The sequence below is a fragment of the Onychostoma macrolepis genome, chromosome 22 (assembly GCF_012432095.1).
Source record: "Onychostoma macrolepis isolate SWU-2019 chromosome 22, ASM1243209v1, whole genome shotgun sequence".
Lineage (NCBI taxonomy): Eukaryota > Metazoa > Chordata > Actinopteri > Cypriniformes > Cyprinidae > Onychostoma > Onychostoma macrolepis.
This window is the reverse complement of record NC_081176.1, coordinates 32,297,764-32,325,760: the sequence shown is the minus strand read 5'-3', so window position 1 is coordinate 32,325,760 and position 27,997 is coordinate 32,297,764. Positions and strand designations below refer to the sequence as shown.

The 27,997-nt window shown below is 35.2% G+C and overlaps 1 protein-coding gene and 1 long non-coding RNA gene across 11 annotated transcripts in view; one reads left to right on the top strand and one right to left on the bottom strand.

Annotated features, from left to right (window-relative positions):
- Positions 1-27,987, bottom strand: LOC131530000 (uncharacterized). 6 transcript variants are annotated; one of them, XR_009268274.1, is made up of 8 exons: positions 27,601-27,987; positions 26,946-27,029; positions 10,243-10,286; positions 9,639-10,150; positions 5,267-5,348; positions 3,985-4,022; positions 255-317; positions 1-137 (listed from the first exon to the last, which is right to left on the bottom strand). It is a non-coding gene; the product is annotated as an uncharacterized LOC131530000 (long non-coding RNA). The 6 variants fall into 6 exon arrangements; XR_009268275.1 differs by lacking the exon at positions 3,985-4,022 and having other exon boundaries at positions 26,946-27,048; XR_009268273.1 differs by lacking the exon at positions 3,985-4,022.
- Positions 1-27,997, top strand: part of LOC131529982 (NLR family CARD domain-containing protein 3-like) — a 257,033-nt gene that overhangs the window by 18,206 nt on the left and 210,830 nt on the right. For 3 of the 5 annotated variants that reach the window (XM_058760039.1, XM_058760040.1, XM_058760038.1), the window contains 3 exons: positions 11,459-11,632; positions 20,178-20,351; positions 20,436-21,245. The exons of 1 other annotated variant lie outside the window; for it this stretch is intronic. In XM_058760039.1, coding sequence (XP_058616022.1) covers positions 11,459-11,632; positions 20,178-20,351; positions 20,436-20,442 — 355 coding nt within the window. In that variant the 3' untranslated portion in view covers positions 20,443-21,245. Of the gene's footprint in view, positions 1-11,458; positions 11,633-20,177; positions 20,352-20,435; positions 21,246-27,997 lie in introns of those variants that run through there. One more of the 5 variants, XM_058760042.1, reaches the window with a different exon arrangement.

The following is a 27,997-nucleotide window of genomic DNA, read 5'->3' as shown; positions in this document are numbered from 1 at the left end:
GTTATAAATGTACATAATTTTTTAAAAATCAAAATATATATATAATTTTTTATTTTTTAAATCGAGGATTTACGATGATGACCGCTGAAATGCATCATCGTCTTGTGAAAAGGGTCCATGATCTCCTCCAACAGACACTGTAGAAAAATAGTGCACTTTAGTGTACTTTTAATTGCTTTTCTGTATAATGTTGAATAGGCACTCATAGTAAGGTAAACTCATGTCGGCAGGTTCGTCAGCAAGTAGCTCCTCACCATCAGGAGAATCTGCTGCTCACCAAATGGGTCTCCTGTTATTACCACAGTTGCTGTGAGATTCTGTGTAGGCCGTTCATTGAAAAAAAGAGGGAATTACATCAAATTAAATAACAAAATATGTACATTTATTGATGATACATTTATCATGTATTCATTTAAAAATGAGGAACACCACAAGCAATTACACACAGACTCATGGGGACTCGTGTCACGGTGGAGACCTAAATGGAGGGTAAACAAGCGAATAAATCACACAGAATTAAGTTTTTAGAAAATCTAAACATGCAGAAAGTTTCCTGTAAGGGGTAGGTTTAGGTGTAGGGTTGGTGTAGGGCAATATAATATACGGTCTGTACAGTAGAAAAAAGCATTACGCCTATGTGTGTGTGTGTGTGTGTGTGTGTGTGTGTGTGTGTGTGTGTGTGTGTGTGTGTTCGCATGCATTTTTGTATAACACATTATAAGGTTTTTTATAATGCATTATGCATTCATTATAATGCCTTAAGAATATCCTTATAATGTATAATAAATACGGGCTTCATAGAAAGTGTTACTGGATTTTTTTTAACTTTGCGTCTGGAAAGTACGTGTGGATTAACATCTGGATAAGGAACGTGTGAATAACGTACGTGTGAATAAATACACTGATAATCATTTGTCTTTCTCCTATTTTGCTCCAAGCAAGGCTTTAAGGTGGTAATGATCATGATAACAGCAGCTGAATTACACATCTGTCTCCTACGACTGCGATCATAAGACTTCAGTAGATATCAACACATGAACATAGATAATAGATGATAACATTTGACGAAAATGTGTCAAACTGCGGTAGACCAGAAACAAAACATTGTCAAATAGGCCTATGTATAAACATTTATTAACTATTTATCAATAAATTAGACATCTGCTAATCATACAATTATCTACTTTTCAGAAGTTAGGTCTACTGTGCCGTGATGCATTAATTATTACCAGTAAGTTCACATGTGCTCTGATTAACATTTATTATATTCTAATATTTTATTTATATGGTTACTGTGAATATATTTGGAGAAAAGCTGCATGTTAGTCGCTGAATAGGGCTTCATGGTTTGCTTTTGATTTTTAGGTGATATTTCTTGGTAAGTGAATTATAAACAGTGAAAAACACTCATAGGTAGTTATTTATGCAGTTTATTTTATTATCAAAGCCTGTGTGATAACATAACCTGAGGCTAAAAGCTGTGATATTAATGTTGTCCACTAGAGAGAGCCACAGGATACAGAATAGGACTATTTGAAGCTTATTTATAAAAATCAATTTCCATACTTTTGAACAGAAATAAATGCATAGAACACTTTAATTTAACTATGATGTACTGACCGTATAGTTTTATATAATCAGTGTACATTGAAATCTGTGAATCTTGTCCCAAAATATTTTCCAAATGTTTTTGTTTTCTAATAAGCTGTCTTACAGTTTTTCTCGAATACTAACAGAATTCATGAAACAATTCACCATTTTCTATAAACACAATCTCTATAAACACATTTGGATTATACTGCCATTCTCTCAGCAATATATGCTGCTTACAAGAGAGCCGTGAACTGGTTGTTCCTGGTTGTTGTTTTACAAGTTATTATACTTCTTATAAATAATATTGTCAGTTTATTAATTAGCTAATATATTGCAGTGTAAATTTATTAAAAAATTTATTAAACCAAAATTAGCTTGAATTGCAACATAAAACAAACAAATATGTTAAAGGCCAAATTTTCCAAAATCACAGCAAAAGTTACTGCAGACGTCACGTGTGTGTGTGTGTGTGTGTGTGTTTGTGCACGTTTTTGTGACAAATGAGGACATGAATGTGTATAATGACAAGGGTATGACAGATATTACAAGGAGAAGGTGACTTTTCAGGACATTACTCCATGTCCCCACTTTTCAAAACACTTAGGGGCCATTCACATATCGCGCCTAAAAACGCGTGGAAAACGCTAGGCGCGCCGCTTTCTCCTTTTTTCCAAAGCGCTCTGGCGGTTGCACTCCGGAGGCGTCTGTCGTTGCTAAGCAACCATCAGCTGCACTCTCCGTTACAACAAGGAAATTTCAGCAATGGATTTCCACCACCGAAAAACCCTTGCTGTAACTCTGTTACAAGATTTATTCTGAAGAAAAGTAAAAAACGCCGCATTGTTTGGGTGTAGCTGCTCCTCCATTTTTCTGTTGAGGTTTCAAATTAACGGCAAAGGTGAGGAAGCTGATTGGTTGGTTCTTGTCACATGACCCGCGGTGCGCTTGCGGCATTCTGAAAAGTTGAGTGTTTTATCTCGATGCGGCGCGGACGCGCCTGGAAAAAATGAGCGCGTCGCACCGCGTGCGCGTCGCGACCGCGTCGCTTCCATTATGAGCGCGCATACCGCGCGTCTACATTTGAAATAACGAACTTGAGCGCGCAAAAGACGCGATATGTGAACGGCCCCTTATAAATCACACAGAATGGAGTGTATTGAAAATCTGAAATAGCACAAAGTCTCCTGTAAGGAGTATGTTTAGGTGTAGGTTGGTGTAGGACAATAGCACATACAGTAAGTACAGTATAAAAACCATTACGCCTATGGAGAGTCCCCGTTACCCACAAATACGTGTGTCTGTGTGTGTGTGTGTGTGTGTGAGAGAGAGAGTGTGTGTGTGTGTGTGTGTGTGAGAGAGAGAGAGAGAGAGAGTGAGAGTGAGTGAGTGAGTGAGTGAGTGTGTGTGTGTGTGTGAGAAAGTGACAGTTGAGATTCAAATTCATGAACATTCCGCCATTTTAAGTCAATGGGATTTTTCTGCTTTTTCAGCTATTTATCGCAGTAGCTAACAGTACAGATGCTTTTTTACCCCAAATACCATCCTTTTTATATTCTTCAGTCATTAAAAAACACGAGTCCACCTTTAGCCCCATTGTAAACCACACGCGAGTCCCAAGCCGCTCTTTGTCTAATTGTTTATGAGCTGCTGGCCAGGAGTCACTTTAGACGCAGCAGAACAACACGATGAACAAAAAATTACACACATATTTTTATGTTAAGAAATGTATTAAATTACTAAAGTTACGTGTTACCTTTGTGATTGATTCAATTCATAACTCTACTAATCATCCGTCCCTCTGTTACTGAGCAGACAGATCTTTATTAATCACTTCCCAAGTCTAGAGAACTAAATCATAAGACAGACTAGTGTTAGCATAAATCTGCTGCATCTTCCTCTTGTTACGGTTTGCAGCAGGAGTTGCAACTGAATTAAATAAAGAAATGTCAGGATGAATACAATATGATTGAGATTTGTGTGAGTATTCATTAGAGATGCACACAGTATTTGACTGATAAACCATTAAATATAATATCCATCACTTTATAAAGGAAAACACACTTTTCAAATCGGACATATTTTTATTGTAGAGATGGAGATGAATAGTGTGACATTATTTCAATAAAAACCTCTCTAGCCTTCTTTGGCGTATCCCTTAGACCTGATCTGACAGCCCGAGACAGTAAAGTTGTTGCTTTTACTACAATCTTGCCAGACGAGCTATCCTTCTTAAGTGGAAACACACTTCGCCCCCGACACATGACAGCCCAGCTAACACAGTTACGCCGTGACAGCGTAACCGGACCGGACCATATTGGTCGCAGCGACGTACCAAGTATGTCCTAACGACCAAAATACCACGTTCACTTATTTTTAATATGTACACCTCACCTTTAGTCCGGGTCCTGAGGATGTGCTCCAAACATTACCTTGAAATGAATGAATGAATGAATGAATGAAGCATTTATATAGCGCTTTTATTGTGTATTGCTATACACCCAAAGCACTTTACAATTGGGCCAGGACACCGGGGTTACACCCCTACTCTTTACGATGAGTGTCATGGGATTTTTAATGACCACAGAGAGTCAGGACCTCAGTTTAACGTCTCATCCGAAAGACGGTGCTCTTTTGACAGTATAGTGTCCCCGTCACAAATACTTATTGAAACAACTCCCCATAATTTGGGTGCAAAAAAATAAAGACATGATAAAAAGATATGAAACAATTCAGTAGATACTTCATTATTACATTTTTGCTAAACTCTGTCAGCACACCAGTCTCTGCTCCTCACCCTCATCCAGCGCAGACAAACCCAGCTCTATGCATCCTTGCTATTAATGTCTTCCCAAAGAAAAAAACTAATCTTAGTGACTCCAACCTTTTGAACCGTCGTGTAGACCAGTGTTTCCCAACCAGCGTGCCGTGCCATGGAAGATCATCAAAAACTTCCTTCTCTATTATATTTCCTTGTTATTATTTTAAATCAGTGCAGTTGGTCATCGTTATCATTAACAACAAGAGAAACTGAGTGTCCATATAGCTACAATAAACTTTATAACCTGCAAACTGATGAAAACGTGATGCTATTAATTTACTGTCTCAGATGCGGCCGTTCTAATGATGGAGAAAACACAGATCTGTCAATCGCTCGTCAAAAACCTTGTTAACTCCATTTGAGTATGATTGACAGAAATTAAGTGCAAGTGTCTGATCATATATGAAGCCAAAATACCAACTCTAATGACACAATGTTTAATTATTGAAAAAAAAAAAACAATTCTCCACTTTTCTGTTTTTATTTATTTTTATTATTTTTTTTTTATAATACTTGGTGGTGTGCCGTGGGATTTTTTACAGGTCAAAACTGTGCAGCGGCAGAAATAAGGTTGGGAAACACTGGTGTAGACAAAAATATTGGGCAGCACAACTGTTTTCAATATTGAAAATAATCATAAATGTTTCTTGGGCAGCAAATCAGCATATTAGAGTGATTTCTGAAGGATCATGTGACACTGAAGACTGGAGTAATGATGCTGGAAATCCAGCTTTGATCACAGGAATAAATTATATTTTAAATATATTTCAATCTTTTGACCAGCTGTGTACATCGCTACATTTAAATGAAAACACAACTTGTAATAAACAATACACACATTCTCAAAGAACTCACATTGTGATGATGACTTCCTTCCCTCGCTGCGGTCTTCTTCAGTCGTTCCCAGACTTCCTTATTTTTCATCTTTCCCTTGAATCTACACAAAAATAAACAAATAAAAATAATTAAATAATTTTATAGACAATTTGGATAAGTCACCCGAGACTTCTTTTGATGGTGGCCACAAACTGAATCTTCCTTTTGAAATCTTAAGTGGTTCTCCAGCTTCTCAAGGAAAGGCAGATTCTGGGGCCGTTTTCACAGAGAATTGTATCTTACTTCTAGGTGTCCCAGCTAGAGGAGATTTAGCTTAAAACCTATTAACAAACTCTTAAGGGTCTACAGTAACTAAAAAGAGGGTTGAGTCATTGCATTGACTTTTTTCTTTGTTAAATTTCCACACTGAGCATGCATTGGAGCTCTTAATATTGAACTCTCAAAGTGCACCAGATAGACGAATTTAACTTTAAAATGTACATCATTTCTTAAACGAGACCACGCCCCCAGATCCCCCGGACAGAACAAGCGAAGTCATGTGGTTGTGTATGGTTTAGGAATAGGGGAGAGTCTTTACATTGGTCAAATTTAGGCCAACTCCAATATTGTTTAAACATTTAAAAATGACTAGCAGCTCGGGAGGTGCTCATAAAGGCAGTGGTTTACATCTGTGTTCCTGGGGACCCATAGCACTGCACACTTTGTATGTCTCTCTTGTTAAACACACTTGATTCAGATAATCAGCTCCTTAGAAAAGAGCTCCATGAACTAAACTAATGTGTCAGTAAAGAGAGATGTATAAAATGCGCAGTGTTGCGTGTCCCTGGGTCCAGAATTGAAAACCACTATCATAAGGTACTCTGCTCAGCTCGTAATTTTTCTCATAACAAGACCATATGAACATCAACGATTTCAACAAAATTTCTCCTGACGGGAAAAACTAAATCTCTCACCGGCTCTGGAATTAGACTATTAATTGATATCTATCTAGCTATGAGCAACTGAATTGTGAAATCCAACTAGAGATGCATCTATCCGATACTCAGGATCGGTATCGGCTCCGATACTGGCATTTTCATCCGGATTGGGTATCGTTCAGAGGAGACCGATCCAAAGCGTTCTCATGTGGTTGTCCTTCAGACAAGTAAATTTGTCATTTACTTGTCCGAGTATAAAAGTTACTTGCCCGGAGAGAAAAAATAAATAAAATTAATTGAGTTATAAATATAATTATTTATTGTAGTTATACAAAACACATTTAGTTTATTTAGTTAGATTTTTCTTTTTAAATAAAATAACAATAAAAAATAATAAAGTGTGATAATACTATTATTTTAAAATAAAAAGGGAGTATTAATTAAGTATTAATTACAAATACAATTATTTTATATTAAACTTTAAAATAAAATGCTAATATTTACTTCTTTTTTATATATGAATTTTCAAACTTAAATTTTACATTTTTTAATTAGAGATCAATTCAATCAGCCAATTAGTATAATAAGACATTTGGGCTGTTACCAAACAAATGAAATCAGTCTCAACAAAATTCATCTTTGCAATGTAGAGGAAACACAGAAACTGCATCTGAAGTGGAATAGATATATTTACCCACTGTTTAATGCAGCTCTGAGGGACATGGAATGATTTAATCTGCAGTTACAAATGAATAAATAATGTTTTGATTCATAAAACTTTGAATACTGATATTTAAAATTGTTTTAAAAATAAAAAATACTGTAAATGTGAAACTAAAACCGCCAGTAGGTGGCATCAAGTCACTGTTAATAAGTGAATCATTGCGACTGAACCGAATCATTTAAACAGTTGATTCATTCAGGAACGAAACACCGTCATGTTGCTCAGAGACGCAAAACAGTGCTGTGGCTGTGTTTGGAGTGATCTTTGTTGGTGAAACAAAGCAAAAACAGGAAATATGGTGTCTAAAACGTAAGTCTCTTAATGTTAACTTCTTGTTCATTGAACTGTTATTAAATCACATTTGTAATCATGATGGTTTTTGGAGCAAAAAAAAAAAAAAAACGATGCTCGATCTTCGTGTGTTATTGTTTAACTATATGAAATTATAAATATATACATTTTCCTCCCCCATATCTTGAGTTTTCTGATCATTCTTCATGCATTAATACTGAATCATGCAGTGAAAGAACGCACTCGCTCGTGCGCTAGTCTTTACGTAATGTATGCTGCACTCTGTAGGTGTGTTTTGTTTGATTCTTGCCATATACTTGTTAAAACAACAATTACGAAATTATCGCAAACGATATATATCGCACACCCCTATAAAAAAGGGGAAAACAAACTGTTCGAATTAATGTACGGAGGCCTTGTTAGACGCTTGATCTTTACTTTTTGTTATGATTTTGATTGATTTTTGCTTGGTGCAATGCTGAAAAGTTGCTGTGTAACCCGATCTGAAGATTAATATACTGCTGAATAAACTGACGGAGGAAGCACATCTGAGCGGGTAAAACACAACATCAGACTCCGACAGCAGTTATTATAGATATACAACGTATGAAACATATCAAGCTTAATATTCATATTTATATGCACTCCAGATAGACTAGACTTACCCTTCAATGACCTGTCATTAGTCCAGTTCTGATGGGCTTTACAGCAACCCTCCTTCACATCAAATAAATGTCACTCCCTGATGTTTTGTGATGTTAATGTCATATTAAAACATTTATTTCATATTATTGTATACAATCCTTTACGAAAATTAACAATGGTATTACTATAGTAAATGTAGGCTATAGTAGGCTAACCGTGTTTTTTGAGCGTTTTTATTACCAGTTGTAGCCTATAACCACAGTTTTACTACAAATACCATGGTTAGTGTAGCAAAACATGTTTAATTTGTTTGTACCATGATTTACCTATAATAACCATGTTTTTTTGGTTGTAACCAAAAAGATGGTTATATCTTTTTATTTTACGGCGTGTATTTGTGAGAATGATGAGGCTACGTTTAGCACACACCACATAATGCTGTGCATTTCAAGGCACTTCAGTAGACCTTTCATGTTACCTATGTTTTGTCCATGTTAAAATTATTTTTAATATATAAATAGAAAAGTATGACAGGCTTTTACTCTAGTCTTTATCACTTTATTAAGATTAAGCAAAACAAAACGACAAATGTTTACTTTCACAAGCCGTCACGTATAGGCTTGTAGTAAGCTGTCTCTTGCCTGGAGACTCAATCAGGTAACAAAAACTGTCGGGAAACGACACCTCTGGCCATTTCGTTGGGTCGTTTGTCCAGTCACAGATACCGTACGGACAGTCCGACACAATACGGATCAGTTTCTCGACGTATCGTGCTCAGTCGAGCAGCAGAAATGATTTTTATGTACACCATTCTGGGTCAACACCATGCTTCTCCAATGAGGGGGAAAGGTTCGTTTTCCCCCTCACTGACTCCGCCCACACAGCTATGACACGACACCGACCAAGTCTATATGAAAGCAAATAGACATATGATTATAACAATATATTTTCTGTATGTGTTTTGTATACAGCTCATGGTATTTTTATAACAATAAAGGATGTTGATGACATACAACGAGTCTGCCTATTATAATCAAAATCAACTATAGATCACAATCTGAAGTTATTAGAAGCACTCGATGATGGTTTAAAGTGAATTATAAACAAACACATTAATAATTACATCAATTTTCAAGTGTAGCTTGATGCTAATTGTACCTCTAATTATATTATAGGATATTCTTGTAAGTATTAAAGATATTTGTGTTTCTGGTGTAGAACCAAACTTTATTTATCAAAATGTAATGCTGTATATTGAGCAGCGGACGATGTTAAATCCATATACGAGATACTCATCTGAGGAAAAATACATTGTTGGTCTGCGCCACCGAGCGTGCAGGCGTGAATCAGCACAAGGTGAACAATCGATTCGCGCTCAGTGTGAAAGCACCGTCGACGGCGATTCGCATTGCGCTCTGTGTGGAATGGCCTTTATTTCACTAAAATGTTTCACTAAATGTTTCGATTTTATCAAATTATTGTGCACCCATGCTTTTTCTAGAGTATCTTTTGCTGCTGAATTATCCAATAATCTAGTTTATAATAGTATTTTTGACATAGATTATGATTATATATTTTTTCATTTGTTATTTTTCATTAAAATGAAGTTGTCCATTTAGCAGATTGTGTTTAACACACAAAAGAGTGATGATCAGGTCAACACACAGAAGTATAGAAATTCTACATTTAATTTTTTTTTTTTTAAACTGCACTGATATTGGATCCGTATCGGCAGATACTCAGAGTTTTTGGGATCGGATCGGTTCTGAAAAATTGGTATCATTGCATCCCTAAATCCAACCCTGTGGATTACCTGTCTCTCCTCCAGAGCCTTTAGTCGTGTGGGTCCAGGAAGGCTGCTTATATGTCTGGATACCGCTGCACAAATCTTTCAACCATGAGAAATACAGTTCCAGCATGTCTTCAAATTCTGGACAAGACAATGGTCAGGATGACCTGAAACATATAACCTACTGAAATCAGTTTAAATGTATTTAGTCTTGCCTGAGTGATGCTGAAACAACCAGGTTTAGTCTTTCACCCAGGATTCGCTGCTTGCTATGGAACAGTCTTCATGATGAATGATCTCTTGATCCTGGATCCTTGCAGCCATCCACGTGGAGATGGTTTGGATGATGTGTGGTTGTGTCTAAAGGGTAATGAATCAACGTTACTAAAATACTGATAGCAGCACTATTGATCCTGTAGCTTATATCCATTTTTTTCAGTACTGAACAAGTCAGGAACCAAAGTAGCACCAGTTCTTGAAACCCATCTCTACTTGTAATAGTTGTCTTGTTGCTGCTGCCCAGACTGTCTCTCCACCTGATGATTAAAAAAAAAAAAAAACTTAGTTTTACAGCAATGAATAAAACATTTATAATACTAGGTGGTAACAAATGAGCAATTTTTCTTACAAGCAACTCACTGAATCATTGACTCAACTGGTGGCAGTCGGGACCTAAAAAAAAGTGAACCATTTGTTTATTAAATATTTGTTGAAACTATCAGATCTATTTGAGAATGAAACTAGCATAAAAAGCATGCATGTAAAAAACACCATTAACACCATTAACGAGCAGACGACACAATTTACAGGCCTGTCACTTGAGGGGGAAAGGCGTAATTATTAATCCCACAGACACTGAACATGATTTCGGCAGCCTCGGTCTAATTAATGACGGACATCCGCACTCTTGCAGTATTCAGACAGTGACGCGCCGCGCGCTGCTGGTTTAAATGTTAATTTGTCCCGTGCCCTCTTTCAATAAATCTCATTCTCAGTCATTCACAAACATGTCATTAACAATGATCACCATTTGCTAAGCAAACTATTTGGTTTTTGTTTTGTCCTTAATTTGATGACAAATATTATATGTCTAGAAATAATAATTAGTCATGTCATCTTTTAAAATGCTTGATGAATAATACATGTAGTGCAATAATATGAAAAGTTATCTGGAGACCAGCTGACCGCGTCGCTACAACGTTCTTCATGGGACTAACAAGCACCATCTTTTGAGGACGTGCCCACGACGTTTCTGGAATGTTAGCCAAGATTCTAAAAAATGGAACTTTACCACGACGTCCTCACAACGTCTCCATAAAGTAATGTCACGCTGACCAAAGGACGACGAACTGGCGACGTCCTCACAGCATTCTGTGTTTGCTGGGAGGTGGATACAGGACATTTTTTTTATTGTATCAGACTTGAAAAGTTAAGATGCTCACTCTCTGGTTCACTCAAATCCTTTTATTAGACTTGGGATCACTTTTTGGACTATATTAAAGGACTACCCTGTGCACCTGTAACTGGCAACATGTAATGTTTGTCATCTGTTGGAAGGGATTTTTTTTGTTATTTACTTATATATTGGTTAATTATATTTGTTTTATTTCCTTTGTTATTGTTTATTTATTTATTTAATGTACTTTTTTCTGTTCATCTGAGTTCATATCAATGGGGGGATTGTGGAAGGGATTAATAACGGACAATATCCTACTGTTCACCTTGTTATCATTATTTCAATTTGTATTGTCACACAAAATACCAATAACAAAGATTTAAAGTAAAAATCTTTACACATGACTATTAATTATTGATTGTAGCTGTTTTTCTCTTTCTCTCTGCAGGCTGTGGGACTGCAGTATTGGAGAGGAAGGCTGTGCTGCTCTGATTTCAGCTCTGAGATCAAACCCCTCACACCTGACAGAACTGGATCTGAGCCATAATAATCCAGCAGACTCAGGAGTGAAGCTGCTCTCTGCTCTACTGGAGGATCCACACTGTAAACTGGAGAAACTATGGTGAGTGTTATTATATTATTGAACACAAAAACTGTGTGAAAATACTGCCAAACAAAAACATTTCATGTTAAAGGTATAGTTCACCCAAAAATGAAAACTCTGTCATCACTTTACTCATCTTCAAGTAATTTATTTTTGGGTGAACGATTCCTGTAAGAATCAAAATGTAAAATATCAAATACAATGATTATACTGAATGTGCTGAATGCACCTCTCACTCTTAGATTCATCTTTAATCAAATATAATCAAATATCTCAATTTAAACTAACCAATATTTGTGATTAGTTACTAATTATAAACACATTCTAAATTTAATGAGCACTTGAAAATTGGAGTTAGATTAAAGCACGAGTAGTAGACATTCACACATTATACCTTCATCCACGCCGCTGGATTCAATCATTGAGTCAATTAATGACTTTCACAAGACTTATATGTGACCCTGGACGACAAAACCAGTCTTAAGTGTCAATTTATGGAAATTGAGATTTATACATCATCTGAAAGCTGAATAAATAAGCTTTCCATTGACCTTTGTTTGGATCGGACAATATTTGGCTGAGATACAACTATTTGAAAATCTGGAATCTGAGGGTGCAAAAAAATCTAAATATTGAGAAAATCGCCTTTAAAAGTTGTCCAAATGAAGTTCTTAGCAATGCATATTACTAATAAGAATTACTAATGAAAAATTAAGTTTTTATACATTTACGGTAAGAAATGTACAACATATCTTCATGGAACATGATCTTTACTTAATATCCTAATGATTTTTGGCATGAAAGAAAAATCGATAATTTTGACCCATACAATGTATTTTTGGCTATTGCTACAAATATACTCCAGCGACTTAAGACTGGTTTTGTGGTCCAGGGTCACATATATCATAGTTATACTATAATGTTACACTTATTTTAACATTATCACCCAGGGGCGTAGATCACGCGGGGGATGTGCCCCCCACCCCCAGTTTTAATATCACATAAGTTCGTCCCCCGCACTTGTGTGTTCGCATAGAGGTTTTCAAGAGCCGGTGTGAATAAATATGGATTTCAATTCAGAGAGACAGGATAGTCTGTGCATGACCTGATGTTTTATTCGAAACCCAGAATAAGGCGAGATTAACATCAAGGAGCGCTAAACACTCCGTGCAGTGTATGTTTCGTTCATACTCGAAGCTGGAGTCGGAAGCTCTCGCACGGAAAAGGAAATCCCTAATATGGACAAAAGCTCCAGCTATCGCTGTATGAAAACGGTTGTTTTCACAGAAAAACTGAAACGTTTGGAAACATGAAGACATTGAATATACGATTGTGACAATATATAGTTTATTTTTGTGTTTCGAGTCATCTCCAGGTAATAAAGTATATGAACAATGTAGTGCTAATTGACATAGTATTTATTACAGTATATAAATTATTCTGTCTTATTATGTGATAAAAAAAGTGTTTATGGTATATAAACAAATCATTATTATTGGTTATTGTCCAGCAGTGTATCTGATTTCTAAGCCAATTAAAAGCTAGAAATAAGAGAAAAATTAAAGTTGCCTATACACTACCAGTCAAACGTTTTTGAAAAGATTGTAATTTTTTTTTTTTTTTTTTAAGAATTCTCTTCTGCTCACCAATCCTGCATTTATTTGATCCAAAGTACAGCAAAACAGTAAAATTTTGAAATATTTTTACTATTTAAAATAACTGTTTTCTATTTGAATATATTTTCAAATGTAATTTATTGTGATTTCAAAGCTAAATGTTTAGCATCATTACTCCAGTCACACAATCCTTCAGAAATCATTCTAATATTCTGATTTGCTGCTCAAAAAAACATATTATTATTACCGTATTGACCCGAATATGAGACTATGTTTTTTTCTTGGAAATGGATCTGAAAAAATGCGGTCGTCTTATATTCAGGGTCTAGACTTTGACATGTCAATAATACACCCAAACACATAAAACGAGTGTGCCATGAAATATGTAATGTTAATGTGTGTTTTAAAGATCTTCAGTGAAGGCAAAAGAAAAAGAAAAGCTTACAGCGGCAGAGTCGTGACTGTCATGTTAGCCTGATGAGACCAAACTTCCTCTGTAAGTGATTTTAAAACATAAGACAGTACCCAGATTTGAAGACTAAAATAAGATTTCACTTCTACTCTTAATAAAATTTTGGTAGGCTAATATGAGATGGATAGCCATAGAAAAAAATGTGTTTTGCAGAGAGAGAGAAAAAACAAGATTTGGTTTTCAAAAAGCCATTTTCCAAAAGGTACATCTGGAAAAAGGGGGTCGTCTTATAATCAGGGTCGTCTTATATTCGGGTCAATACGGTATTATGATGTTGAAAACAGCTGAGCAGAAATTTTTTCAGGTTTCTTTGATGAATAGAAAGGTCAGAAAAACAGCATTTATCTGAAATAGAAATCTTTTGTAACATTATAAATGTCTTTATCATCACTTCTGATCAATTTAAACCATCCTTGCTAAATAAAAGTATTAATTTCTATAATTTATTTTCCAAAAACAAATTTAAAAAAAAATAATAATAATAATACTGACTCTAAGCTTTTGAATGGTGTAGTGTATAATGTTACAAAAGCGTTTTATTTCAGATAAATGCTGATCTTTGGATCATTCTATTCATCAAAGAATCCTGAAAAAAATGTACTCGACTGTTTTAAATATCGACAATAATAATGGTTAAAAAAAAAGTTTCTTGAGCAGCAAATCAGAATTATTTCTGAAGGATCATGTGACACTGAAGACTGAAGTAATGATGCTGAATTACATTTTAAAATGTGTTCAAATAGAAAGCAGTTGTTTTTAGTAAAAAGCTTTTTTACAGTATTACTGCATTTGCTGTATTTTGGATCATGCAGGCTCAGTGAACAGAAGAGACTTCTTTAAAAACATAATAAATCTTACTATTCAAAAACCTTTGACAGGTAGGTTATATATATTACAGAAATGTTATATTGTAACGTATTATATATATATATATATATATATATATATACTGTATATATATCTGTTAATGTATATGTATTATGCTCTCATTTGTGTTTGTTTTCCCAGTCTTGTTTATGTTTTGTTGTGAGACAGGCAACCACAGAGTGTATGTCATGTGATCGAATCAGTGACTGAATGAATGCAGGTGCCTGTTTTTGTTTAATAAAAAAGGTGTGCCAGTCAGAGCGACTGAGAGATGAGAAAAGCACTACGTATTTCGTGTGTTATTGGTGTGCGCTGCTAACAGGTTATGGGCCCAGATAACGTATCATAATTTGTGTGTTGTTGAGATACTGGGTGAAAGTCGAGGGAGACGAAACCTATACTGAAAACATGAGTGGAAGGACAAAGGAAGCGGTAACGACAAGCCGCTGGTCAAGACTAGTTTTCGACGGAGACGAAAAAAATTATGAGTTGTGGGAGACAAAATTTTTGGGCCACCTTTATTTGCAGGGACTGAAGGTGAATTTTTCTGAATTTAAAACAAAGCTCAGAAGTTATGAGGACATTGAAAATATGCGAGGAACTGCATCCGAGGACAATGTAATGAAAGCAAGAGCGCAGCTTGGCACGAAATCCGCTTTAGCTGGCGCAGCTGATTGTGGGGCTGGAAGTAGTGACATTGTTTGTTACAGGTGTGGTACAAAAGGCCACAGAGCAAGGACGTGTCAGCGTAAACAGTGGTGCAATCAATGTAAAAGTACCACTCACCGCGATGCAAACTGCACGTGGAGAAAGCAGCGTGATAACTCACGAAAAGTGTCCGAAGAGACGGGTGATAAGGAATATGTTTTCCGGGCAAGCGACGCTGAGATGCGGCAGCATGATACCAAGAGGAGAGGCCTAATGGTGGATGCGGGTGCAACTTCACACATCATCACGGATATCGCAAAGTTCCAGAGGTTTGACAGCAGTTTTCGGGCCGGTACACACTCTGTGGAATTGGCTGATGGCACCAGGTGCAACGGAGACGGTACCAAATTCCCCATACACGTGCACAACAAACTGTACTATTTGCACACAAAAGACAATGAATGTGTTGACCAATGTAAGAAATGTAATGACTTTCAGACTTGGCATGAAATATTGGGTCATTGCAATTATGAAGACATAATTAAAGTGCAGGATGTTGTTGATGGTATGGAGATTAAGAGAAGAAAGGATAAACCTATCCCTTGTTGTGAAGTCTGTATTCAGGGAAAGTTTATCCAGACTAGGAACAGAGGGCCAGATGCAAGAGCCAAAGCAGCTCTAGAAATGATACACACCGATTTAGCAGGGCCTATAGACCCAATGTCCAGAGACGGTCATAGGTATGCATTATCTTTCACAGATGATTATTCCAGTGCGGTGTTTGTATATTTTTTGGAGAATAAGAGTGACACAGTGATCGCCACAGAAAAATTCCTTGCTGACATGGCTCCATATGGAAAGGTTAAATGCATCAGGTCTGATAATGGTACAGAATTCACAGGTAGAGAGTACCAAGCATTACTCAGTAGAAGCGGTATTAGACATGAGAGATCAGCACCATACTCTCCACACCAGAACGGCACTGCAGAATGAAACTGGAGAACTTTATTCGACATGGCTAGGTGCATGTTAATAGAAAGTGGGTTACCAAAAGTATTGTGGACCTATGCTGTACAGACAGCTGCTGTAGTGAGAAACAGATGTTTCAACAATCGCACTAAACAGACAGCTTACTTCATGTTAACAGGCAGACAACCTAACATTTCGAGGATGCAGAAGTTCGGGTTGGCATGTTACGCTTACGAGCATGACAAAGGAAAGTTAGACTCAAGGTGTGAGAAAGGTATTTTCATAGGGTATGATAAGAATAGTCCAGCATACGTGATCTACTATCCTAATAGCAAGAAAATACAGAAACGCAGACTAGTGGAGTTTGTATCCAAAAGGAGTGCTGAGTCAGAAACGATACCGGATGATGATGATGATGATGATGATGATTTCGGGGTCAGGAGCAATCCTAAAGAATTTGGGGAAAGCCCTGATGTAGATCTTCCAAGGACTCAGGAACAGCCCACAGTAAAAGAACCGGTAGTGTGTAATGACCAAACACAAGAGAATGGAGATAAACCTGAACAAAGGAGAAGTCCTGCCAGGGAGAGGAAAAGGCCAACATTGATTATTGTTACAGACTTGTATGCAATGTACCCTAGACATACAAAGATGCTGTAACATCAGTGAATGCAAATGAATGGGTTAATGCTATGGATGAGGAGGTGCAGTCATTAAAGGAAAATAGGACCTTTACCCTGACCAACCTACCTGTAGGTAAAGAAGTAGTGGGGGGTAAATGGGTCTACGCGATGAAGAAAAATAGTGATGGATCAGACAAATATAAGGCACGATATGTTGCCAAAGGTTACAGTCAAGAGAGAGGTGTGAACTATGATGAGACTTTTTCTCCAACTGCCAGTATGACTAGTATCAGAGTGTTAATTCAAAAAGCGGTACAAGAAAATTTAATTGTTCATCAGATGGATGTGAAAACCGCATATTTACATGCACCAATAGAATGTGAAATGTATATTGAACAGCCAGAGGGTTACAATGTAAAATCTCAAAGCAATGAGAAACTGGTGTATAGACTGGAAAAATCACTGTATGGACTGAAACAGTCAGGCAGGAACTGGAACAGAATGTTGCATGAGTATTTATGTGAAATCAAGTTTATTCAGAATCCAGCTGACCATTGTGTTTACACAAAAGTTACAGAAACCGAGAAAGTTTTTATAATCATATGGGTTGATGACTTGATTATTGCAGCCAGTGATATGAATGTGCTTAATGGTGTAAAAGAGATGCTCATGTCAAAATTTAGAATGAAGGATTTGGGGAAGCTGACACATTTTCTTGCCATTGATTTTGAGCAAGGTGTTGATTGTGTTAGGATGTCACAACACGGGTATGTTGAGAAAATTCTTGAGAGATTTGACATGCAAAATTGTAAGTCAAGAGCTACCCCCTGTGAACAAAAACTAAACTACACTGATAATGCTGAGGTAATGAGTGATGTTAGAAAATACAGGGAGGCAGTAGGTAGCTTAATCTACCTGGCAACATGTAGAAGACCAGACCTAAGTTTTGTAGTAAGTAAATTGTCTCAATATGTTACCAGGCCAACTGTAGAACAATGGAATACTGTTAAGCATGTTTTGAGATATTTGGAAAGGCAGCCAAAACAAGGAACTGTGCTATAGAAAAGGTGCCATATAATAATTATACAGTGACGCAAACTGGGCAGCTGATGTAACTGATAGACGGAGTACTACAGGTTACTGCATTAGCCTAAACAAAAATGGTCCATTGGTCTCATGGAAGACCAAAAGGCAGCCTACTGTTGCACTGTCCACTTGTGAGGCTGAATATATGGCGTTGGCTGCGACTGTACAAGAGTGCTTATATCTAGAGCAATTGCTACAAAATTTTGATGGCCTGAAGTATGAGTGTAAGGTCTATGAAGACAATCAGGGTGCCATAGCCTTAGCAAAAAATCCTGTGTATAGACAGAGATGTAAGCATGTGGACATTAAATACCATTTTGTGAGGTCAGTAATGAACATGGGCAGAATTAGTCTGGAGTATTGTCCAACTGAGAACATGGTTGCAGATGTATTAACGAAGCCAGCGACAAAACTTAAGTTAATGAAATTTGATATGTTTATGAATAAACTTTGTATAGTTATGTGGAAATAATAGAATAACAATGTGAGAGCAAGTGGGGTGTTAATGTATATGTATTATGCTCTCATTTGTATTTGTTTTCCCAGTCTTGTTTATGTTTTGTTGTGGGACAGGCAACCACAGAGTGTATGTCATGTGATCGAATCAGTGACTGAATGAATGCAGGTGCCTGTTTTTGTTTAATAAAAAAGGTGTGCCAGTCAGAGCGACTGAGAGATGAGAAAAGCACTACGTATTTCGTGTGTTATTGGTGTGCTCTGCTAACAATATCAGAGGTTGCGTTAGACTTTAATATTATCCGTCATTTTGACGGACAGGGTCGTAAAAAATTCTGTCATAATCTATTATTACCCGTCATTTTAATGTCGTATTTTAATTATAATAACCCATTTAATTGCTTTTATTTTTGTTCACGTTTTCATTTTTAATAATGAACCTAAAGGACGAGCATATTGGCTTATTTTTATATTTTTACTATACTCGCCTGTGAGTAATCAAAGACACAGCAAAAGACCTTTATTTTTGTTCTGGAGACGATCGCGCGCTCTGCTGCCTCACTGGAGCGCAGTTGCCACCAACTGGACAGGGCTGGGAATTACAGTTATAAACTACAATAGATCACCCTCAGTGTGTGTGTAATCTGCCAAAGTGACGGACGGCCTTCAGATTTTTCCGTCACTGCTAAAAAAAATTAGGTTAAGGTGACCTCTGATATATATATATATATATATATATATATATATATATATATATATTAACATTGCAATGGAAGGTTTATGAGGTGCGCAAGAAATTAGTTAAACGCACGAGATTTCAGGATGGAAACATGACAGATGTCTTGAAATAAATCATCATAATGTCTTGATGTGTGGTTGTGACTCCGGGCCGTTCAAATTATTAGAGAAATAATGCGCTCCCGAAGTGGTAATATGGCCACGACGCTGGAGTTTATTAATGGAACAGTCTTCATTCTCAAACAAATTAAGACGTTCGATTTTTATTGACTGAACGGAAGCACTTATTGCGATAGAAAACACTGTCACGGTTTCCACTGATTACAAAATATTTTTGTTTGCTGTGGTGGTACTATTATATAGGCCTATTAATAAGGAAGGGGGGCCCAAAATATAGTTTTCCCTGTGTCACGATAAGAGGTAAATCCGGCCCTGTTTACTGTACAGAAAGCAAAATAGCATTTACATTATCAAAGAACATTATCGTTGACTTTAGTCGAGCCAGAATTCAAGCACTCTCGAAAACTCCCATTAATCACTGAAGTTTCTTACATTGTGAAATGAATATCTTGCTTACATCTTACGCACATCTGCACTTTGTTGTTTCTGATGCGAGTAATCGGCAGAGAGCAGAATTCATTCAGGGAGCGCTCACACTGAATAAAACACAGCTGTTTCAGCGACGACTCATCTGAACGCCTCTTATTGGTCATTGTACTCATAAGCTCAACAGAATCATGTGTGATTGGTTATAATGCGCAGTGCTGCAGCTAAAAACGTGTATGTCTCTGGCTCCGTGCCGGCCAGCAAAGCTGAGCGAACGCAGATCTGAATTTAGCAGCTGATGATGTGCCGCACTGAACGATCTAATCACACCGGTGTCATCGTTTATCAAATATAAAAAAAATATTATTTACGTTACGGGAGTATTTAGTGTGCAGTTAAATTAATGTCTCAGCTGCTGGCAAGATAAAATCTCTATAGCACCGATCCTGGTGTGTAGAAAAAGTAGAGCTCATACAAACACACTCTCAGCCTAAAGCTTAAACACAATCTCAGAGATCATTCATGTTCTTCACTCTCTGCAGGCTGTGTTACTGCAGTATTGGAGAGGAAGGCTGTGCTGCTCTGATTTCAGCTCTGAGATCAAACTCCTCACACCTGACAGAACTGAATCTGAGCGGTAATAATCCAGGAGACTCAGGAGAGAAGCTGCGCTCTGCTCTACTGGAGGATCCACACTGTAAACTGAAGAAACTACAGTGAGTTATTGATCCAATGCTTTCATTTATTATCTTGTATTAAAGCAGATCTCAGTGTGTTTTATCTTTCTCTATATTGTACAGTATTTGACAGTGGAAACTCCACAAGCTCCAAACAAGTGAATCAAAACAACACGTCCTGAACAAGACTGTCTCCTGGACATTAATGCTGATACTGATCCAGCAGTTTCATATGTGAAGGATTTTGTTATTAATTTTCATTCAGCCTACATTTTTTTCCAGTCTCATGGGAACATTTTTTAAAATAAGTAGATTGGACATATTAACTGCACTGTAAATGTTTTGTGTGAAATTACAGTATATTCCAGGTTAATAACTGCATGACTTTCACAGTAATTTCACAGCGGGACTTCTCTTGTATCTAACTGCACTCTCAGAAATTTATTGTAAACAAACAGCATCATACTGTGTTTCTACAGTTCATATGTACGATGAAGGTTCCCAGCATGCAATGCAGCACGAACAGATCATGCTGTAGAGTTTTTAATTCTTGTTGGTTTTATTTATGCTGTTGAACTTGTTTTTTTGTTTTGTTTTTTTGGTTCACTTTGAGCAGTTTGTGTTGTTGGTTTATTTTGTAAGTGTTGTGTTTATTTGTCACATCTTTCAAAGACGTTTCTCAGCAGGTGGTTCATTATTGTGAAAAATCCATCCACAAATATTTATGAATATGAAACAAGTTATTGGTTAATCCTTTTAACTAATGCTAAAATAAAATCTTTGTTTATCCAAAGAATATTCATATTCTAGTTTTTCATAATTTTAACAAATGTTTTCATTTGTCACACTTCTGACATGACTAGATCAGAAATTTGAATATGAATATGCGAGGTCAAATAACCCTAACAAATACTAATCAATAATCACCATTATGGTGACTTCAAAGCAATTACAGTAGTAACCAACAAAATTATGAATGCGTATGATGTGTCTGGCACATAAATGAAAGATTATCCTTCTGTAAGTATCCAGGGTCAAAATATTATGCACACATATGCAAGTCTTAGTAGGCATTCAACACACTGTATTTAAATATTTGATTTTGGCCGCTTTTAATATTTTTCACATATATTCAATAAATATTTTTATCGGAAATATTTACATATATTTATTTCCTTTATATGTAAATACATTTAGATATCAGACTATGTAAATATATTAGATTTCTGTACATGTAAATATATTTTGAAATATATATTAAAAATATATTTAAATATTTGATTTTGGCCGCTTTTAATATTTTTCACATATATTCAATAAATATTTTTATCGGAAATATTTACATATATTTATTTCCTTTATATGTAAATACATTTAGATATCAGACTATGTAAATATATTAGATTTCTGTACATGTAAATATATTAATTTGCAATATTTGTCCATATATTAATTTATAATATTTGTTAACATATTAGATTTCTGTACATGTAAATATATTAATTTGCAATATTTGTCCATATATTAATTTATAATATTTGTTAACATATTAGATTTCTGTACATGTAAATATATTAGATTTCTGTACATGTAAATATATTTTGAAATATATATTAAAAATATATTTAAATATTTGATTTTGGCCGCTTTTAATATTTTTCACATATATTCAATAAATATTTTTATCGGAAATATTTACATATATTTATTTCCTTTATATGTAAATACATTTAGATATCAGACTATGTAAATATATTAGATTTCTGTACATGTAAATATATTAGATTTCTGTACATGTAAATATATTAGATTTCTGTACATGTAAATATATTAGATTTCTGTACATGTAAATATATTAGATTTCTGTACATGTAAATATATTAGATTTCTGTACATGTAAATATATTAATTTGCAATATTTGTCCATATATTAATTTATAATATTTGTTAACATATTAGATTTCTATAAATGCAAATATATTTTAAAGCATTAAAATATTCAACTAAATAAACTTATGAACATGCTTCATAGAATATATTCCGTTTACTCAAACTATATGTAACTAAATTAAATCTCCACACATGTAAATGTTTTCATTTGTCACACTTCTGACATGACTAGATCAGAAATTTGAATATGAATATGCGAGGTCAAATAACCCTAACAAATACTAATCAATAATCACCATTATGGTGACTTCAAAGCAATTACAGTAGTAAACAACTAAATTTCTCACAGTTGCACAGTGAAAGACAACTTTATAATGTGAATTCACAGTAAAACAAGAGCAGTAAATTACTGTGATGTTAGCATCATTCTGCTGTTCATTCAGTCATTTGTAAGAAAATTACCCAGCATGCATTGATTTCACATTTCTGACTACAGTAATATATTGTACAATAATACTCTAATCCTGTAAATTCCTGGCAATTTTTTACAGTGAAGATAGATAGATAGACTTTGTATATGTTAGGATTTTGTATATTGTGATTATGTAGTTGTAATGAAATTCATGGCCATATTAAGGTCCCCCACTTAAAATTTCCAATTAATCATTTATTTATTTTTTTTGTTTTGTTGATTGTTTGTTTTTTGTATCTTCATGAAAATTTTTTATATTGTTAATACGTAGTAAGCATGGAAATCATGACATAACTTAGACTTTTTTAACGTATCCCAGCCGGTATTTCAACGTTGATTCACAATGATTCGCAATTTAGCTGAAACGTCAACACTGAGATGTAAACTATGATTTTCGGCGCATATTTCGTGTTTTCAGTAACTAATAAAACTTGCTGTACATCAATCGGACGGCATTAAAAAAAAAAAACATTCTAACAATTAGATGTCCATAAATCTGCAGTGATGAGATGCTTCATTTTCTAAAGAAAAAATTTTGAACAATTATGCCAAATGGAAAAATAATTTTCTTAGAATTTAAATATACAGTATATAGTAACACTTTCACAGAATTTCTTGAGAAAATTCTCACTCAACAACAAAGCACTTTATTAAGGGTTTAATGATATATCAATGCAGAGAGGAAAAGCTTTTCATTCTAATTTCATACACACTGCAAAGATTCACACAATATATATAAATAAATAATTATAAATATAGTTTGGAAGCTTGCTCAAGTCAGTTTGACCAAAAATACATAAACCATCCCATACAGAAGTCACATAGATCGAAATATATTTTTAATAACTATATTTTGATATATTTAAATACCTTAAATTCAAATAGAAGAAAATATATTTTATACAATATATGTAAATATATTTTGAAATATATATTAAAAATATATTTAAATATTTGATTTTGGCCGCTTTTTAATATTTTTCACATATATTCAATAAATATTTTTTATCGGAAATATTTACATATATTTATTTCCTTTATATGTAAATACATTTAGATATCAGACTATGTAAATATATTAATTTGCAATATTTGTCCATATATTAATTTATAATATTTGTTAACATATTAGATTTCTGTACATGTAAATATATTAGATTTCTATAAATGCAAATATATTTTAAAGCATTAAAATATTCAACTAAATAAACTTATGAACATGCTTCATAGAATATATTCCCGTTTACTCAAACTATATGTAACTAAATTAAATCTCCACACATGTAAATGTTTTCATTATCGAGATTATAATTTGCCCCTTCATAATAAATAGAATACAAACAACATTTGGACACTGAAAAACTGGAAAACTCTCCAGACAATGTAACTTAAAAACAGCGACAATATAAACTGACTTTATATTAATAAGAGTACATTTATCAACACCAGTTCAGCATGAACCAACAAAATTATGAATGCGTATGATGTGTCTGGCACATAAATGAAAGATTATCCTTCTGTAAGTATCCAGGGTCAAAATATTATGCACACATATGCAAGTCTTAGTAGGCATTCAACACACTGTATTTAAATATTTAAGATCCATCATTAACAATGTACAATTTCTCAACTAATCACATTCTCCTCTATTCAACCAATCAAATTGGTGTTTGGTAAAGAGTTTTTGGCTCAAAGTCTGCATTTAAAGTCACACCAGAGGTGTTCAGCTTGGATTAGGACTTGGCTTTCTGCAGACCAGTCAAGTTCTTCCACACTTGACTCAATCAATCATTTCTTTTTGAACCTTGCCTCATACACAGAGGCATTGTCATGTTAGAATAGAAAAGGGTCCTGTCCAAACTGTTGCTTTAAAATTAGAAGCACACAATTCCCTAGAATATCATTATGTGCTTAAACATTAAGATTTGTACTCATGGAAATTGCTAAAGTAGTCAAACCTGTTCATTAGAAGGGGGTGACCCAATACTTTTGGCAATATAGTGTATATATATATATGAAGAGTTCAGATGCAAAAGCCTCTAAGTGCCATCTAAAATTAGCATTTTTATCAAGCTGCTATGTTTAGGTTCAGTTATTTTACTCTAATGGCAAAATATAGGTCATTTTCTATGCAATTAAAATGAAATAACTCCATTATTTGCACGGTGGAAGAATTATCGTCTTGTCGTATACAACCATTCAAAAATTCGGCAGAATTTGTGACCGCTGCACCTGATGTTCATAAACTTTCATAACTGGTAGGCCTAAGTGTTTTTTTTCTTTTGCCTTGTGAAGTGGCCGAGCCTTGATGAATCTGTTGCTTGACATGTGCTTACTGACCGTTGCATGCAATCGTGAAATACAGCATCCTTTTTTTTATTATTATTAATAAATTGGCTATTCGTTGTGAAAAAAAATAAATAATAATTCGGGTTCGGGCTCTAAATTTAACTGTGCCGCTCGGGTCGGGTCGGGTCAGACAATCTCGGGCACGGGCCTGGTTCGGGCTTCAATTTAAAGCCCGTGCAGACCTCTACTGTAAATCTTCATTTCAGCACTCAAATTTTTGAAGCAGCTGACGGGCTAAACGCGAGGTGTTTCTCCGTCTTGAAACGGGCTGTTACAGACGGACACTTAGCTGGCTTAGCGCTGCCTCCACTTGAGCTGAGTGATACTAATATTACAGTACATTAAACGCTATGCTTTACTTGTAGGTCGAACAGTTCTCAAATCGACTTCATATCAGTGTAATATCTTACTGATATGTGAGACAAATGTTAAGGTCGAGACTGAGCAGCAGTTTGCAAAGGGTAGCGAACTCAAGTAGCGATTAAGTAACTTACAATCTTCATAGCTATTGCAACAGCAGCCTCACGCAAAAAACAAAACTGCAGTCTCACGCGGTAATCACCATTTATACTGGAACACAAGCGAACTTAATTTAGCTAGCTACAAACAGGCTAATCTAACCACCAACATAGCCCAATTACTTCAAAAATAAGTTACTTGCCGTTAGCTTGTTCCTTCATGTTTTACATAGCCTCTGGAAATATGGACATTTGCCTGCAGCGTCTAAAAGTTATGCTTCAGGAGTGAGATTGGTTGGATGAGGGAAAGGACATTAAGGTAAGCCAATCAGAGGCAGAGTTGGGCGGGTCCATTCCTTTGTTAACGGGAAAAAACGCTGCAGGTGACGTGACACAGATGACTCGCAGATACGACCCCCCCCCCCCCCCCCAATTTGTTTTTTTTTACAGATCTACACGATTCACGTGAATGACCTATTTCAACATGAAAACGGTGAATTTCGCCGAAAGGTGACAAGTTTGCACCCCTGTATTATTCAAATTATTAATGATATAACTAAACAAATTAATAATTGGGCCTAGGTGAAGCTGTGCGCTTGAATTTGTCATAGCATCTTCCTATGCAGTGTGACCAATTATTATTGCTCATTATTGTCTATTGGCTATGTTAGTAATTTAAATAACGTGGGTTATCCTAATATATTGATTAATGACATTGTATTATAATATTACACCACCCAAATATTTACTACCTTCTAATTTTCGTAGTCAGTGCAGGCTTTTTTTTTTTTTTTTTTAGTTTACTGACCTTTATGGATTAGTGTAGGCTGCATTAAAAAGTCTTGAACATATAACAACAGGGTAAAAACATAGCTGACGACTAGACATAATCATTTCATGACTCTAGACACTTCTTTGTGAAGACAGTGGCATAATACAGTGAAATAATATGTTCTTGAGCCATATAAAAACAGTTGCCATGTGTGTGGGTAAAATTTACCCGCTGGCGCTTTAAGGTATACAGCGACCTCTGGCGGATCTAGAGTTAAGTACCTTTCAGGCTTGTGTGAGGTTTCCACAAGCAACAAAGTCTACTTGAACAAACACTTTAGTACATTTAAAGTCTAGAAAATCAAACTTTTAATTCCCACCTTCACCATCGATCTGGCATGGCAGATGGCCATTACAGACTGTTTCACTTTGAAGTGAGGCACAGTCACGGTACTTGGTTCTGTCTTACCATTATGAATTTTAATTTCCAAGCACTTTTTTTATTATCATCTGTGTCTCATTTTGAATTATGTTGTACCTCTCTGGTTGTAGTGTCCTCATGCAGTGTTAAACGAGATGGCCTTGTAAGACATACAGGACTCCAAAAATATTTTACATTTATTTGATATAAATGTAATTTTTTGTTATTTTTTAACATCTGATAAACTTTTGAATGTTTGAGGTTTTACTTACTAGTCAGATGCTCATAGTGTCTTGGAGATGTTCTTCGACAAGAGGTCCTCTCCAACTCTGCTGCACGGCCATCAGCATGGAAGACTACAGGAACATAAACAATCTGTCACAGAGCCAACAATAGTATACAATGTCAGGTTTATTAGAAATAAACTACGGCAGGGGTAAAATGCAGAAATACGAGAGAATAATGTACAGAACATACAAAAAAATCTTAAGAAACAAAGATTTACGTTTTTAGGTTTTAAAGATGCATGATTATATAGGTGAAATATATTGGGAAAAATGCATATGAAGTTATTTAATATGCTTTCTCAGATCGCCTATGTTTCCAATATATCTATCAGCAGCATTCGAGGGATTTTTCTGACACTCCTAAAATCACAGTACAATTTTTATCAATATTTGTCTACAATGAAAGATAAATATGTGTTTGAAATAACGTTAGCTTTAGCCCATTTTAGTTCATGTAACTTTAAGTTGATTAACAGTACAGTGCATACATTTAGGTTAAATTAATTAGCTTATTTCAATTCATCCATTAACAAATTGCCAGCAAAACATTTACAAAGCTATAAAAATCACTCATCTACACATAATCTGTGATTAAAATCCCAAACTTTCATAAATAAGCTCAAATCTATAGCTAGCTTACCTCTTATAGTTAGCCTCTGGTTAGCTCACGGTTGTGATGCTAACGGACTTTTTCCGATGACACTGAACCATTTCTGTAAAGTAAATATTCAACAGAAGCGTGTCAATTACATGTAAGACAGTGTCAGGAACAGTTGTATGTATTATTTGTGTAATTTTAGGGACTAAAATATAAGTATAATAAAGTAAATAAAATATAATAAAGAGATTTATACTGCTCCAAACAGAAACAAGTAGTTCACACCAAACTTTGTCAACATGATGCCAATATACTGAAGATTTTAAATTGCGGACGGATTTAGGATATCTCGAACGGTGTGGTAATGGTGATTTATTAAAGTAACAGTAAAACAAATAGCAGTAATTTTCTTATATCTTTAAAGTGCAGTTTCCAAACA